The sequence below is a fragment of the Aspergillus pseudotamarii genome (genome assembly GCF_009193445.1).
Source record: "Aspergillus pseudotamarii strain CBS 117625 unplaced genomic scaffold BDV38scaffold_1, whole genome shotgun sequence".
Taxonomy (NCBI): Eukaryota; Fungi; Ascomycota; class Eurotiomycetes; order Eurotiales; family Aspergillaceae; genus Aspergillus; species Aspergillus pseudotamarii.
Window position 1 is genome coordinate 1,028,707 of NW_022475015.1, and position 17,010 is coordinate 1,045,716.

The 17,010-nt window shown below is 50.2% G+C and overlaps 4 protein-coding genes across 4 annotated transcripts; 3 read left to right on the plus strand and 1 right to left on the minus strand.

Moving 5' to 3' along the window:
* Positions 1–2,111: 2,111 nt before the first annotated feature.
* On the plus strand, positions 2,112–6,327 carry farA (CeGAL family transcription factor; the record flags this gene model as incomplete). The annotated part of the gene is made up of 8 exons (XM_032061320.1): positions 2,112–2,242; positions 2,454–2,478; positions 2,827–2,948; positions 3,030–3,824; positions 3,878–4,306; positions 4,360–4,542; positions 4,595–5,569; positions 5,628–6,327. The coding sequence occupies 8 exons, from the start codon at positions 2,112–2,114 to the stop codon at positions 5,674–5,676; spliced, it is 2,709 nt and encodes a 902-aa protein (XP_031919950.1). The 3' UTR covers positions 5,677–6,327.
* A 184-nt stretch (positions 6,328–6,511) lies between these two features.
* Positions 6,512–9,636, plus strand: BDV38DRAFT_267002 (cystathionine beta-lyase STR3; the record flags this gene model as incomplete). The annotated part of the gene is made up of 4 exons (XM_032056510.1): positions 6,512–6,730; positions 6,816–7,859; positions 8,633–8,805; positions 8,865–9,636. The coding sequence occupies 4 exons, from the start codon at positions 6,512–6,514 to the stop codon at positions 9,634–9,636; spliced, it is 2,208 nt and encodes a 735-aa protein (XP_031919951.1).
* Positions 9,637–9,980: 344 nt separating this feature from the next.
* BDV38DRAFT_3977 (TDA10 family protein) lies at positions 9,981–11,456 on the minus strand. Its single transcript, XM_032063280.1, has 5 exons — positions 11,197–11,456; positions 10,604–11,106; positions 10,510–10,533; positions 10,322–10,437; positions 9,981–10,248 (listed from the first exon to the last, which is right to left on the minus strand). The coding sequence occupies exons 1-5, from the start codon at positions 11,350–11,352 to the stop codon at positions 10,085–10,087; spliced, it is 963 nt and encodes a 320-aa protein (XP_031919952.1). The 5' UTR covers positions 11,353–11,456; the 3' UTR covers positions 9,981–10,084.
* An 800-nt stretch (positions 11,457–12,256) lies between these two features.
* On the plus strand, positions 12,257–15,483 carry mfp (putative peroxisomal multifunctional beta-oxidation protein (MFP)). Its single transcript, XM_032063285.1, has 5 exons — positions 12,257–12,554; positions 12,623–12,959; positions 13,016–13,105; positions 13,157–13,544; positions 13,597–15,483. The coding sequence occupies exons 1-5, from the start codon at positions 12,399–12,401 to the stop codon at positions 15,326–15,328; spliced, it is 2,703 nt and encodes a 900-aa protein (XP_031919953.1). The 5' UTR covers positions 12,257–12,398; the 3' UTR covers positions 15,329–15,483.
* Positions 15,484–17,010: the final 1,527 nt, after the last annotated feature.

Genomic DNA, 17,010 nt, shown 5'->3' on the forward strand with positions numbered 1-17,010 from the left:
TTATATATACATCACTAGTGTACTAGTATCCGGAATTGTGGGAGGAACTACGGTAAAACAAAATATATGTTATCTATCGAAGCATTACTCTATATATTTAGACATGAGTATTCGGGCAACGGGGATCAGAGAATCCCGATCACGGGCAATCGGTTAGATTAGCACGAGTCAAGCGTTTTAACGGACATTCCCATTGTCGATTTCTGAGACTAACCATCAGGGGTAAGTGGTGAGAGGTGATGGACCTTTAGTCGATAGACCGCCGAACTTACCGCGCGCTTGGGATTGGGCTGGACCTTGGGTCACCCTGTACCCCAAAAACTAGACCAATTCCAATTGCCGTTTAAGAGTCCACCTGATCTGAATGTCGTGCGGATCTTAAGTCCGCTGTTTTTGACCTGGAGGTTTGGTGGGGTCGTTGCCTAAATATTGATTGTGATCCTCACGTCCATGATGCCTCATTGCTATTCTTTCACATTGCCTACCTAATGTTGAATTGTATGTATATCGTTTCAGGTGATTGTTTCATTGTTGTTGGCGATTGCTACTGGTTTTATGTAATTTATGTAATGAACTGTAACTACAATCTTATGCGTTAGTCCTTGATGTTAGTCCTACGCATAACTTGATGATAGTGGCATAGTGGCGGAGTCTCTGTGGATTCAAATTACCTAAAATATAAACCCGTGTGGAGTTGAAAAATACATCAAAGAAGCTTAAAGCTCCGGTCAGCTTTTCCCCTTGCATTTAGTCAGACCTATCCAGATGGCTTTTAAAGTTGGCAGATTCATTCACTGAGAGACACAGAGAAAGAAGTTTAAAATGCGCAGGATGTAGAAGAATAAGGCACGTGCAGCAGAGATTCATTCACTGGTTGGATATTGAGTGAGTACCTTAAGGACCAGGATCTTGTTAGTAGGGTTGGGTTACATCCAGGGCGTCCGGTGTATTACTTTACAATACCGAGCGTGGGAGTGTGTGGCCTTGTGCTTTGGGTACAGAACACCCGTAGCTTCCATGCCTTAGCTCTTGGGTATCATACACTTACAGTACCTAGGTACTAGTACGAGTACTACTTACTACCTGCTTCATAGAGTAAGGTTTTGAGGAACCGCAGAAGACAGTTAAGAGATACTGTACCGTGTGTCACTCTACTATGGTAAACTCTAGGAGGTAACTACGTAACTTAGTATCTACGGACACAACCCAGAATTCCAGACATGGACCCTGGTCGTTTCTGGTTCCTTAGGTTAGTTCTCCGGCGCTACCGAGAGATTTGCCAACCATCAAGACTGTAGTGCAGCAGTAGTTTACCCGTCGAGCAACTGGAAACGAAGCAATACTAATCACCCTTCTCCACATCATCTATTTCCGGGATGGATGATCCGCCTCAAGTCCACCGTTCAGACTGCTGATGGTATTATTGCCACTCCCCGCTCGTGTTCTTCTGCCACCATCTAGAACGGAGTATACTCTCACTCTCTCTCGCGCGGCGCGCCCTCCAGCTTTGTTCTCCATCCTGCATTTTTGGAACCTGACCTGACTCTTTTTGGCTGTTTGCCCTCTCTCTCTCTCTCTTTCTCTCTCTCCCCCCTCCCGAATCAGTTAATTCGCCAGTCCCATTACAACTACAATCTTCTCTATAGAATTTCTAGGTTCCTGACAACCCCTTTCACCTTTTCCCGGGAAATTCTCTGTCCACATATTCCCACCCTCCTTGATTGATTCTCGGTCTCCCGTGCCCTCTCCATTTTCCCTACCTTACCCTTTTCACTCGATCGCATCGCACCCATTATTCGGGTGGCGGCGACCTTCGACCCGTGAATTTCCTTAGTGCTTTTACTTACACCCCCCTCCCCCAGTAACAGCTGAGCAAGAAGAAAAAGCGTTGAGAAAAGGACAAGAAGGGGACAACAAGAGTGGTCAAGGCACATCTTTCGGTTCCTTGTAATTTTCTTCTTTTTTTTTTTTCTCTTACTTTTCCAATTCTGGATTTATTACATGATTTTTATTTCCTATAACCTTGGCTATATACCCAATCCCTATATTATCGCCCTCGTCGCTCCGAACGTCTTTCGGTCGCGTTTTCTCTGCATGGATACTTTTTGGCCATGAGCACAACCGGAGAAAACCACACAGATTCTACTTCCAGACCAAGCCCGGCCCCGAGCGCCACGGGCTCAACGGGAACTTCAGGTATTACAGTGCGAGCGGGCCCAACCGGACACATGAGTTTCAGAAGGTGTGTGTGTGTGTGATGAGATTTCCTTTGCCCTGGGGGTGGTTTACCAAGTGTGGGTTTCTGCGCTGTCGCGGGGCTGCAGTGCACGAGGGGATGGTCGCAGACCACTAAATTTGAAGTTGGGAAGGTCCCTGGGTGGATGGGAACGGTTGAGATTTTAAAGGAGTACAAATGGATGCTAATCAGATTTATCTAATCGCTGTTTCGATAGACAACGTGCGTCGCGTGCTTGTGAGGTATGTCTCTGTGTTCTTATGAGGTCTCGACGCGACCTGTGAAAGCCTCGGCACCTCGGCACATCGCAGCTTTGCTTGCGGCCCCCCTATCATGCTATCTATCCATCAGGCAATCCTGGTGATGGGAGCAGAACGCAACCACGATAATGGCTTTATTTGAACATATTGTTTGCTAACGTCTTTTTCTTCTTATCTCGTGAAGACATGCCATGCTCGAAAAGTAAGTCCCCCCCCCTGTCGGGACTGAACATCTTCCTTTTTTTGGTTCCCTTTTCTTCCGGTGTTACCCGCCCGCCCTGCTAGGTCTCTGCAGCATAGGAGATCGCTAATCGCGTCATTTACCCACAGGTACGCTGCGATGCTGCCAGTCTAGGTGTGCCATGCACCAACTGTGTAGCTTTTTCGATCGAGTGCAAGATCCCCACGCCGAAACGCAAGAAGAACCAAACAAAAGCTAAGGAGAGCTCCGGGTATGTTCCCAAACACCGCGTATATCAAATTCGCTACCGACTTGACCCCAACATCCACTGATTCGGCATGGAAATGAATAGCAGCGAAGATAATCCCCAGAAAGAAACACCCAAGGACGAGCCGGCGACGACGGACGGCAAGGATGCCTTCGGTTATTCCAGTAATCGAATGGCCGTCGACGGTATGCCTGTTACATCACTCACAGACTCGCAGGCCGCTCAGCAAGCCACCCAAAATGGAGCCTATGCCCAATTTATGAAACCAAAGTTTGCGCGTGCCCCGATTAAAGAAGCTGGCCGGGTCGCTTACCTCGGCGAGTCCTCGAATCTTTCGCTCCTGGTGCAGGACCGCCATGGAACGACGGACGTCGTACACTATCCCCTCCCGCCCAATGTTCGAGGCTCTCGTGCTAGGTTGGCAGATCTGGATAATCTGGAACTGGATATACTTCATCAGCGTGGTGCTTTCCTTTTGCCGCCAAAACCTCTTTGTGATGAACTCGTCGATGCCTACTTTAAATGGGTCGCCCCCGTAGTACCCATTGTGAATCGCAGCCGTTTCATGCGGCATTACCGTGACCCCAAGAATCCGCCGTCCCTACTGCTCCTTCAGTCTATACTGCTCGCTGGGTCTAGGGTCTGTACGAACCCCCAGTTGATGGATGCCAATGGCTCGACAACCCCCGCAGCCATGACATTCTACAAGCGGGCCAAAGCACTCTACGACGCTAATTATGAAGATGACCGTGTCACGATTGTTCAGGCGTTGGTACTCCTGGGCTGGTACTGGGAGGGCCCGGAGGACGTTACCAAAAACGTCTTCTACTGGACGAGAGTGGCTATGGTTGTAGCACAAGGGTCAGGGATGCACCGAAGGTATGTTGTCCGCCTCACCTGAAACATGATCGACAACCATCTAACCTTCACAGCGTGGAATCATCCCAACTGAGCAAGCCGGATAAAAGACTGTGGAAGCGAATCTGGTGGACTCTATTCACGAGAGACCGATCCGTAGCAGTGGCCTTGGGGCGCCCAATCGGGATCAATACAGACGACTCGGATGTTGGAATGTTAACCGAGGACGATTTCATTGAGGACGAGATTGATATAGCCGCCGAGTACCCGCCGGACCCCGTGCATGTGCAGTTCTTCCTGCAATATGTGAAGCTCTGCGAGATCATGGGATTGGTGCTTGCGCAGCAGTACTCTGTGGCTTCGAAGTCGAGACGCATGAATGCTATGGACCTGACACACTCGGATATGGCGTTGGCAGACTGGCTGCAGAATTGCCCCAAAGAGGTGTGTTGGCAACGACAGAATCATCATTTCTGGGCCGCCTTGCTTCATGCGAACTATTAGTAAGTCTTACAACTCCCCGGTACGCTATACACCAGACTAACGCAGGTAACAGCACTACACTTTGTCTTTTGCATAGGGCGCACATGCCACCAGCTTCATCTGCTCCAAATAGTTACCGCGTAGAAGAGATGGCTTACCCCTCGCGCACGATCGCCTTTCAGGCTGCTGGAATGATAACTTCTATCATGGAAAACTTGCAGACGCATCAAGAGATCCGATATACACCAGCCTTCATGTAAGTTTGGTAGTGTGCCCTTTTGATACACAAAGTACTCACGGTGTCGCAGTGTGTATAGCTTGTTCTCGGCTCTGATCATGCACGTTTACCAAATGCGGTCATCTGTGCCAACGGTTGTGGCAACCTGCCAGGAGAGAATCAATATATGTATGCAGGCTCTGAAAGATGTCTCCAAAGTCTGGCTTGTGGCCAAGATGGTCCGTACCCTGTTCGAATCCATTCTGGGGAATAAAGCTCTGGAGGAGCGTCTCCAGAAAGCTGCAGGAAAAAGGCACCAAAGGGTACGACACGACAACACGGCCCAACATCAGCCCCCAAGAAAACCGGATCCGCCGAAGCGGAAGTTCGACGATATGGACCTTGGTTTGCCAAATGGGGGTCCCACACCGCCAGTCTCATATGAGCGCTCGCGCCCTCAGACACCTGCAGTGACTCCCTCAAGGGAAATGGGACAACCTGGATTGAACGTTCCCCAAGGCTCTCCTACCGGTCCTCCGGCAGGCAACTCGCGGGGTAATACGCGGCCGACAACTCCATTCAATGCTCAATTTTCCCTTCCTGCAACGCCACCCGACCTGTTCCTTGTCACGCGTACTTCACCCAACCTTTCGCCTTCGCTTTGGGAGAACTTCCAGCCCGACCAGCTGTTCCCGGATGGCACTGCCATCTTTCCTGAGCTGACTTCCCCGCAGCACAATGCCGTCGATCCACAATTGCAGATGTCGTCTCAGTTACAGACACAAGGCATGGATCAGCGACATATGATGCCTCATCAGATGTCCTCCCGAGGTCTTCCCGGAACACAAGGAAGCCCGGAGATCATTTCGAATATCCCCCCCGGGATGGGTATGCAAGGTCAGCAGCCACCACAGGTGTTCGGAATGGAGAATCAGCAGCCCTGGCCGATGGCAGGCTTAGAAGCAGCCCTGCATACCGGGGTGGAGGCTGCTAGCCAGGATGACACCTGGAGTAATAGCTCCCGGAGTGGACCAACCGCACCGACGACTTTGAACGTGGAAGACTGGTATGTCAAGTTGTACTGAACTGGATTTTCCTCATACTGATGATTTTCTGTCTTCTAGGTTCCAGTTTTTCGGCATTAATGGTAGCTTTGGCGACCTGTCAACTTGAGCATGAATATGGAATGTATATGCGATGACGACCCTTCATCATGACAAGTGTATAATATGTCTTTTTCTGCTTTTCAGAGGCTACTACATTTATCTGAGCCTCTTTCCCGGTTGATGACTTGTCTCATTGGCGGTGCACTGCCGGAAGAATCTCCCTGGCCCTCCTTGGTAGATGCGTGATAAGGTTTTGACAATCGCATGTCTATAAATTTGTGGTAACGCCACTGGCAGCTGTCTTCGCGCTGTATAATGGTCCATCCACAGGCATGCAGATGATCGCTACATAGACATAGGCCTCAGTAGGGTTGGGAAGAGTTGTTTCAAGGGCAGTTCCGTGTCTGGCATACGGATGAGGAGTTTGTGTGATATCGATTTGGGCTTTTTTTTCTGTTTCTTTTCTTTTTTTCCTCCCACCAGTTGCATGTGAAAGGGATTTGGATGGGCTCGAGGTGAGCTCCTGTACATACATAGAAATATAAAGCAAAGAATTTAAAAAGGAAATGAAATCACTCTGTATTTCTGCCTCAGGCGGCGAATGACGAAATCGACACTTACGTGGATCGGCCAATGAACGGGCAGGAGTGGGGAGGCCATCCTTACCGTGTCGGGTAAGATAGAATGAAGGACGGGGCGCTTCTTGAATGACTCTTCCGGGGAACAATAAATATTATCTTTCTTCTTCTCCCTTTCATCCTTCCATTGATTTGACAATCGTTTGGTGATACCTTTCTTCTCCCCATACCCTATTATCTTAGGGGTATTCGCCTCTCTCGCCTCTTCAGTATTCTATCCTTATCTCCGTCCTTGCACCCCTCTCTCCGCTCATCCCCGCAGCGATGTCGGCTTCAGGATCCGGTGCCGCGCCCGCGGCTTCATCATCAGCAACCAATCCAGCAAAAAAGGCGTTCCCAAGCGTAGATCTTGAGGGTCACAATCTTCCTCCGTCACCTGCTCCATCTAGTCCTCATACCGGAAGGCGCTATGCAATTGCCACAGAACTCGTCTATACCGACAGCGGTGACCAGTACAACGCTAGCAGCGTTCCCATCTACCAGGTATCGTCCTCGCGACCTTGAAACATACCTTGCTATTGAGACAAAGCGATCAATGTATCGATAGTGCTAACAAATATCGCTGCAGAGCGCCACTTTCAAACAGACATCCGGTGGTGGAGGCGGAGAGTATGATTATACTCGGTCCGGCAATCCGACTAGAACGCACTTGGAACGTCATCTAGCAAAGGTCATGTCTGCTCAGCGTGCTCTGGTTGTTTCCTCCGGCATGGCTGCATTGGATGTCATCACTCGGCTGCTTCGTCCTGGTGATGAAGTCGTGACCGGCGATGACCTTTACGGTGGAACACACCGTCTGCTTAAATACCTGTCGACCAATGGTGGTATCATCGTCCATCATGTTGACACCACCCAGCCGGATAAGGTGCGGGAAGTGCTGAACGAGAAGACAGCCATGGTTCTGCTCGAAACACCCACCAACCCCCTCATTAAGATCGTCGACATCCCTCAGATCGCTACCGCCGCACATGAGGTGAACTCCACCTGCCTTGTGGCAGTTGATAACACTATGATGTCTCCGATGTTGCTCAACCCTCTCGAATTGGGAGCGGACATTGTCTATGAGAGTGGGACGAAGTACTTGTCGGGTCACCACGATCTCATGGCTGGTGTGATCGCTGTCAATGACCTGGCGCTCGGCGAGCGTTTGTACTTCCCCATCAATGCCTCGGGCTGCGGATTGTCCCCATTCGATTCCTGGCTATTGATGCGTGGAGTGAAGACCCTCAAGGTACGGATGGATCAGCAGCAAGCGAACGCACAGCGTATTGCCGAATTCCTCGAGTCCCATGGGTTCAAGGTCCGGTACCCTGGGCTGCGGTCGCACCCTCAATATGACCTTCACCACTCGATGGCCCGTGGAGCTGGAGCTGTGCTGTCATTCGAGACGGGTGATGTCGGTGTGAGTGAGCGTATCGTTGAGAGTGCCAAGCTATGGGCTATCAGCGTTAGCTTCGGCTGCGTGAACAGCTTGATCAGCATGCCTTGCCGGATGAGCCATGCTAGTATTGATGCGAAGACGCGCCAGGAGCGCGCCATGCCGGAGGATCTGATCCGCCTGTGTGTTGGTATTGAGGATGCAGATGATCTGATTGACGATCTGACAAGGGCGGTAAGTTTGTCACTTGTAAATCCATTGTTGGTATTTTTTTTGGGTCTAATCCATTTCTTTAGCTGGTGCAAGCTGGAGCCGTCAACCTGACCTTGGATGATTTCCAAGCGAACACGACCACCAACTGATTTACGTATACATAATGTACCGGCGTGTTTTCTTTTTGGGTTCTCATGACGGAAAAATAAGTGCGTGGGCATGTCTCGGTGATACATTGATGCGGCGTTCGGAGCCTCTGCTATTTTTTTTTCTACAGTTTTCCTTTGTACAAAGTACATACATAAAGATGCTTTATAAAAGAAACAGTATCTATTTCGTATGTGTGATTTTTCTGAACTAGGTTCCCATGGCAATACTGCGGTAAAATGTTTTGGTCAGCAAAACTACGTAGGCGCTATAAACCGTATATCCGTGTCCTGGGGAATCAATTGCCGGGGGATCGCTCGGCCGGCACCGGAGCGTTTCCGAGTCCCCGGTAGGCCTTTATCGGCCGGTCCATTCTCGTCCGCGATGAGAGTCAGCGAGTCAGCATCTTGCTTTTCCCCCTACGCTCGGAAATTGAGATGTGATCTCCCATTAGTTTCTGCTTCGGCAGGATGGTTTTGTAATTTTGGTTAGATTAATCTCTCGTTTTGATCTTTCTTTCCCCTACGCGACAGTTGCCCTACTGGTGTTTGCATGACGTCTCTAGCGTCGCATTCCTTCGTTGAGGTTTATCGTTGACTCATACATTTGATATTTTTGGAGTCTACTGTCATTCTGCGCTGTTGAAGATTATGCCGGAAAATGCGATCTCTCCTGATGGAGCTCTTTCCATGCATGCTGTCACTGAGCGGCCAACATCCACTTGGAATACCAGCCGATTAGGTTCGCGACTGGGCGTGGATATCGCCAGTGCTGCCACAGCAGGAGCTTTAACGTGTCCCGTCATTACTGTTATCGATCGGTAAGCGTGCAATCTTGCTGGTCCTTTGCTGCCAATGCCTGACATCAACCGCTTGACAGTGCGATCATCGAGAAAGCGTCCAAAGGCATTCCCATCCGACAGACGATCACATCATGTTTCGGGTCTATGATTCGTCACCCAACGGGCTTCTTCCTCAGTACACCGTTTCTCCTTATATATACACTCTATACGTCGACATATTTAACTGCCAATGCCATTGACACGATCTCGTCGACTATGCGCAACCAACCGTTCTCCTCTGTATTTGCCGGAACGGCCAAGTTCCTCGCCACGACAACGGTGAACATGGGAATCTGCGTATACAAGGATGCCAGGTTCGCACGGATATTTGGCGCACAGTCCAAGCCTACACCATCTCCCTCCTCGACATCTGCGCGCACGACATCTGTCCCGGCCTCCTGTCACCCATCTGGGGCTGCCACAGTACCCAAAGTCTCATATGCCCTCTTCTGTCTCCGCGATAGCATCACCATCTTCGCTTCCTTCAACGTCCCCACGCTAATCGCGCCGTCGATCCCCGATTATATTGCATCTACACCCGGGATGAAGGCTGCGATAGCTCAATTCTCCTGTCCGGCCCTTATGCAATTCGCCAGCACACCGATGCACTTGCTCGGTCTGGATTTGTACAACCGGCAACCGCCGGGCGGATTGGGATGGCGCGAGCGGGTATCGCGTATTCGTCGGGATTATATCCCCAGCTGTTTTGCTCGCATGGGGAAGATCGTACCCGCGTACGGTGTGGGAGGTGTGGCTAATGTGAGGCTAAGATCTGCTATGATGCAATATCTCGAGCGGACGGAGAAGTGATCGCTCCCCCTGCTGCCTGTTCTCTGCTTTTCTTTTTTTGCGCGTTTATCTCTTGATCGCCTTTCTTAATCCCTTTGTTATCCACTCTCCACTCAACTCTCTTTCAGGTTGGCATCGGCGTTTGGTTTTCCAATAGGCGTTTGGTATAGATTTAGATCTACGTGTGACGACATCTAATGTTGATCGTCGTGGCCAGTGAGATGGTTGATCTGCTTTCAGGCCATGTCTGTCGATATTCATTGTATATGTGGTTGGGAATCTGCACAGACAGACGGTAGAATATATTAGGCTAATGTGTTGGATTGAATTGGAATTGCAGAAGTATCTTTTGAACGATGACTCGTAGAATGATAGATAGTATTACCTGTCGATTAGATTTCACAATTCAGTTGATATTGAAGGGTCATTGATAAACAATTCTATGTGGTTTGAACCTAAGAAGTCCTACCTATATCTTGCGAACTTCTTGGACTTTTCGATTCTTGTCGACGATCAGATGAAGCTGTCGGTCCTGCCAATCTGCTGAAGCTTCAGATGAGGTTGTTGTATGTTGAACAGGTCTGAAGGTACCGGCTCGGAGGCCTTCGGTGAACAGTTCATATGAAGGGTAATCTGGTTTAGTTAGCATAACACTCTTTCTATACATAGTTCTGCAGATGGAGGAAAAAGTCACGGGATAGCGTACAGCCATTGACAAAGTGAGTGACCTGTTCCGGGGTCATGCCCGTTCCTTTGGCAGCCAGGAGCGTCCTTTCTTGTTCCTGTCGCCAGTCATAGACGAAGTGTAGGTCCTGGGCATCACTGCAGCTCAGGTTAGATTCCACAGACGGATACTGAAGTCAACGGCAAGATCCGCAACCTGGAAAAACTTACATATGAATCAAAGCATCCAACTGACTGCAGTGGGTCATTCGTTAGCCCTTATACCTCCCACTTCACATCCAACAAGGAAGGAAACCAAACTCACTCAGTGATGAGATCGTATTCCTTCAGCGCATCATTGACAGCCCTGACAGCCTCAAACGGCACATGTCCCAGCCGTCCATCATAGTCACCCTTCTCTTTCTGCAAAACAGCAGCATCCCACGTCTCGCGCAAGAGCTGATCACTCAACGCACGGAAACCTACGCACCAGCCCTCGAAAATGACTACCTTTATTTGCGCCTGCCCCTCACCATTAACGGACTCCCATTGCGACTCCGGTACGCGATCACCCTGCCCCGCAAACGCCGATTTATCATACTGCGGAATAGCCGTGGCTCGGCCCGCGCGGAGAGATTCAAAGACCTCCTTGGCTAATGGTAGATCATGGGTACCCGGTTGGCCGCGATGCTGCAGTAGTGGGTTTAAGGGGTGCGACTTGGCGAGATTGACCTGGTCCTCATGGGTGAGGTAGAGATCGTCGAGCGAGAGCGTGATAACGGGAAGGGAGTATGGCGGGGAACGGAGAGTCGATTGTAGGGTGGACACCTTTTTAGTTTTGAACCATAACCGTTAGATATCCAACTCAACGTATTCCAACCAGAATGAGACTATTATTTCTCGCAATCAAATTCATACCAACACCGTCTTTCCGGCTCCCTGGACGCCATTCAACCCCAGAAAGAATGGTGGGGTTCTGGCCGGGTCGTTGCCGAATCGCTCTTGGTGGGCTTTTAATCGCTCCAGGAGGAACGGGATGCAGTGTTGGGATTTGTCGTCAATTATTTCGGGCATTTTGGATAGGTCTCTTTGTTTTTTTACTGTGCTGTTTTTGATTCTCTGTCTGATTTTCTCTTGCTATGGCTACGTTTGTTGGAGGGTGGTTTATGATTTATATGGGGGACTAATCTAGAAGCAAAGTGCATGTCGGAGGTGCGCCGAAGCGGAGATTCTGGAGATTCGAATGTCCGGGCGGTGAAGGACTAATATTGTGCCTGATGGATTAACCATGGGTCTGGCCATTGTCGTGGCCTTTGAACTGCGGACGATATTTTGAACATAGGATCTCGTCACGGGGGGACTTAGGGTTGTATTTAAATCTCATGCCTTTCAGATTACTGAACATTTGATCATCTAATGACCGACACGTGATGATGACGTCGAATCACATGTCTGAGTCAGCAAGGTGATGTGTTACCTGATTGGGATTAGTCTGTGCATTAATCGTAATGGTTATGTCTATTACATAATAATCCAGATGCATAACTAGTCTTAGCGTCGGCAGCCAGACAAGGGAAATTCTCATGCTGGAGTACTCGACAAGAGGTACACTGCAGTGAGTACAACGACACATCTATTGAGTGGAGATCTCTTTATTAAAACACACGATATATGCATAAAGAACACACAATCACTCGACAAAAAGACGGGGGTTCCCTATCCAGGAAAGATATATCGGCATGTGAAGGAGGGATCATCTGCCTAGATCCGCTTGGTTGTGTGGGAACCTCCGAGCTTCAAAGCAAGCAAAAAGATGCCGAGGTTCCAAAGCCATAGCGTCCTTGCCGAGCACCGCGACCGTCCACTTACTCCCCCAGATCCAAAGGCTTCTTCAACTCTGCTCTCCCCCAGACTTTCCCCTCATACTTAAACTTACTACTGACCTCCCTAAATCATTCTTGAACTTGGAATACTTTTTGTCTATCCTCCTCTCCTCCCCTCTTCTCCCTCCCTCCTCAAGACTATTGAAACATCCTGTGCGGAGGCACCACGTCATTACATTCTCTGTGTTTGCTTTTTTTTTTTCTCTTTCCTTTCTGTTCTAATTATACCCGTACAAGATGTCTGAGCTGCGCTTTGACAACCAAACCGTCGTTGTGACGGGAGCTGGCGGTGGTCTCGGTAAGGCCTATGCTACCTTCTTTGCCTCGAGGGGCGCAAACGTCGTCGTGAACGACTTGGGTGGTTCCCACTCTGGTGAGGGCAAGTCGTCAAAGGTACGAATCGAAGTATAGTCAAATGCAAGTTTGGGGATAGAGTCACTAACCTGGAGTCTTTGCTATAGGCTGCCGATGTGGTCGTCGACGAGATCCGCGCTGCCGGAGGCAAGGCAGTCGCCAACTACGACAGCGTTGAGAACGGTGAAGCTATTATTGATACCGCCATCAAGAACTTCGGCCGCGTTGATGTCCTCATTAACAACGCCGGTATTCTCCGGGATGTCAGCTTTAAGAACATGAAGGACCAGGACTGGGACCTTATCACCAAAGTTCACACCTATGGTGCATACAAGTGCGCAAGAGCTGCATGGCCTCACTTCCGGAAACAGAAGTACGGTCGTGTCATTAACACGGCCTCGGCTGCTGGTCTTTTCGGTAACTTTGGCCAGGCCAACTACTCTGGTGGGTATCCATGAGCAGAGACTATTCAGCGATCAAGAAGCTAACAGCACAATTAGCGGCGAAGCTCGGCCAGGTCGGTTTCACCGAGACCCTTGCTAAGGAGGGTGCCAAGTACAACATCATTGCCAACGTCATTGCTCCTATCGGTATGTAAAGAACATCAACGGTCGATTCTGACGGATGCTGACTGGAAACAGCCGCTAGTCGCATGACTGCCACTATCATGCCCGAGGATGTTCTGGAACTGCTTAAGCCCGAATGGGTTGTCCCATTGGTCGCCGCTTTGGTGCACCCCTCTAACACAACCGAGACTGGCGGAATCTACGAAGTCGGTGGTGGCCACGCGGCCAAGCTGCGTTGGGAGCGTGCTAAGGGTGCTCTGCTCAAGACTGACGACTCCTTGACCCCCGGTGCTATCGCTAGGAAGTGGAACGACGTCAACGACTTCTCTCAGCCCGAGTACCCAACTGGTCCTGCTGACTTCATGACCCTCTTGGAGCAGGGCCTGAAGACCCCCAGCGCCCCTTCAGGCCAGGAGCCTGACTTCAAGGGCAAGGTTGCTCTTGTCACGGGTGGTGGTAACGGGTATGTGTTTCAGCACACGGCTTGACAATGACTGTTTCTAACACTTTTATAGTCTCGGACGCGCCTACTGTCTGCTCTTTGCTAAGTATGGCGCCTCTGTGGTCGTGAACGACCTGGTCGATCCCGAGCCCGTTGTGCAGGAAATCAAGAAGATGGGTGGAAAGGCTGTCGGTAACAAGGCTTCCTGCGAAGATGGCGACGCCGTTGTCAAGACTGCCATCGATGCTTTCGGACGTATCGATATTCTGGTCAACAACGCCGGTATCCTGCGTGACAAGGCTTTCACCAACATGAACGACGATCTGTGGAACCCCGTTGTCAATGTCCACCTCCGCGGTACCTACAAGGTTACCAAGGCTGCCTGGCCTTACATGCTCAAGCAGAAGTATGGTCGTATCGTCAACACCGCAAGCACCAGCGGTATCTACGGTAACTTCGGCCAAGCCAACTACGCCGCGGCGAAACTTGGTATCCTCGGTTTCTCCCGTACCCTCGCTATCGAGGGCGCGAAGTACAACATCAAGGTCAACACCATCGCTCCTAACGCCGGTACCAACATGACCCGTACTATCATGCCTGAGGAGATGGTTCAGGCCTTCAAGCCCGACTACGTCGCTCCTCTCGTGGTTCTTTTGTCCTCGGACATTGTCCCCGGAACCGGTACCAAGGGCCTGTACGAGTGTGGCAGCGGTTGGTTCACGAGCACTCGCTGGCAGCGTTCGGGCGGTCACGGTTTCCCTGTGGACGTCAAGTTGACTCCCGAGGAGGTTGTGAAGAACTGGAAGAAGATCACCAACTTCGACGACGGCCGTGCGGACCACCCCGAGGATAGCCAGGCTGGTTCTGAGAAGGTCATGGCCAACATGGGCAACCGCAGTGATGCCTCCGCGGGTGGCAACGACATCTTGGCCAACATTGAGAAGGCCAAGCAGGCGACCACCGAGGGTTCTGCCTTTGACTACGTGGACCGGGATATCATCCTCTACAACCTCAGCTTGGGTGCCAAGCGCACCGACCTGCCTTTGGTGTACGAGAACAATGAGCACTTCCAGGCTCTTCCCACCTTCGGTGTGGTCCCTTGGTTCAACACCGCCGTGCCTTACAACATGGACGACATTGTGAAGAACTTCTCCCCCATGATGCTGTTGCACGGTGAACAGTACATGGAGATCCGCAAATTCCCCATCCCCACCGAGGCCAAGACCCTGACCTTCCCCAAGCTCATTGACGTCGTCGACAAGGGCGCCGCTGCTCTCGTGGTTGCCGGTTTCACCACTAAGGACGCTACGACTGGTGAGGACCTCTTCTACAACGAGTCCACCGTTTTCATCCGTGGCAGTGGCGGCTTTGGCGGATCCCCCAAGCCCACCGCGGCCCGCCCCAAGGGAGCCACTGCGGCCTACAAGGCTCCTCAGCGCAAGCCGGATGCTGTTGTCGAGGAGAAGACCTCCGAGGACCAAGCTGCCCTGTACCGTCTTAACGGTGACCGCAACCCTCTTCACATTGACCCTGAGTTCAGCAAGGTCGGTGGCTTCAAGACTCCTATCCTGCACGGTCTGTGCTCTCTGGGTGTCTCCGGCAAGCACGTCTACAGCAAGTTCGGTGCCTACAAGAACATCAAGGTTCGCTTCGCTGGCGTCGTGCTGCCCGGTCAGACTCTGAGGACCGAGATGTGGAAGGAGGGCAACACCGTCCTGTTCCAGACCACTGTGGTGGAGACTGGCAAGCCCGCCATCAGCGGCGCTGGTGTTGAGCTGTTGGAGGGGGCCAAGGCCAAACTGTAAATTATAATTGAACCGAGTACTTTCTGCGTGATGGCGCACTGATGTGATTAAATTGTGTACATAGATATAACGATTTTCTGTTTCTTTCCAATTTAGCAATCTCGTGCAAATTGAATTTCAAATATGCGTACTTTTCCACTCGGTGCATCTAATTCGCCATCCTATAAATTATATACCTAAGTCCTCCAAGCTAGGATTCAAGCAGTGTACCCTACCCTGCACAAGGACCTCGTTTTTTAATGTAAATAAGAAAGCCCAGGTTAGGCTGAAGAACACATTGGCCCCACCATACGATACGCGAAGCAAGATTCAAGATTTAATCTAACCTTCTATCGGTACCCACTACTAGCTCAAGCCCAAGTTAATGATCCTCCTCGAGCCTGCATTAGTTCGATTTTGTAAATTCCAGCATTTCCCACTCTATATAGTCCGCTGTTCAGCTCTCGATCTACTTAGCACCTCGGGGTGGATATCTGCGGAAGATAAATACCAGTGACTAACATAGGCATCCAAAGTTTGGGGGAGGGGGAACTCACATATGGACCTAAGTGTACTTGAAATACCCTCAGGGGCTGCTGCTGCCCTTTATCGTATGTGAGTAACTGTAGTGGCGTCCAGGTAGAATTTGGACCGTTGTGGTTTTCACCAAATATATTGGCCTCTACAATTATGTGCCCTCTTTTGCAGGAGCCGTGACTTTTGCTGTACTATTTTCCTTGACGACAGTAGTACATACAGCGCAACTATGGAGATCACAAGCATGATTTTTTATTCCATTCCTTGTAGGCGGATTGTGTGAGTTCTCTTTGCCTGAACACGGCTGAACGGAAGATGCGCTAAAAGTCCCTAGTTGAGGTGTTTGGGTACACAACGGTGAGTTTCAACTTCCACTCTTCTTGTCAAGTCTTCATAGTATTGATATATGACATTCTCTGCCTATAGCGCGCAATCTCGGCCCACCAAGCTCCTAATTATGCGTCAGCGCCCGCAATCGCGCAGATTCTCTAGAGCCTGGTTGCACCCTCGCTGTTTGCAGCCAGTGTATACATGGTATTTGGGGGGATCACCGTGTGGTCTGAAGGAGAATGATTAGCCATCATTCGGCCCAGTTGGTTACCAAAGTGTTTCTCATCGGTGATATTGTCTCTTTTTTTGCTCAAGAGGGTGGTCAGTTTGAACCCTTATTTCTATCTCATCTTCTCCATTGACCATATTTGCACGATTGATTACTGACCCAATCTACTCCTTAGGTGCTGCTACTCTCCAAAGCAGCTTTACACGTGGTGAGAGATTGATCAAAATCGGCTTGGTCGTGCAGGTTATATTCTTTGGCCTTTTCCATTTCTGCGCCGCCTTCTTCCATTTCAGGATTCGAAGGCATTTCACAACCCATGAACTTTCGTGCGCAATGCTATGGCAATCGCATCTCTTGGTGCTTTACATAGTAAGCGTCATAGTTTTTGCTCGATCAAGCTCTCGTCTGGCCGAATATGTAGGCGCCCAGGGAGATATTCTGCTGCAACATGAGTACTATATATGGATTTTTGACGCCACACTGATGTTTCTCACCATGTTGCTTTTCAATGTGTACTATCCATTGGCTGCCAGAGATGGAGATAATGATGTCCCTAAGGAAGGCGTTCCTCAGGGACTTGTCAAAAGACTGTCCAAAAGCGACATCA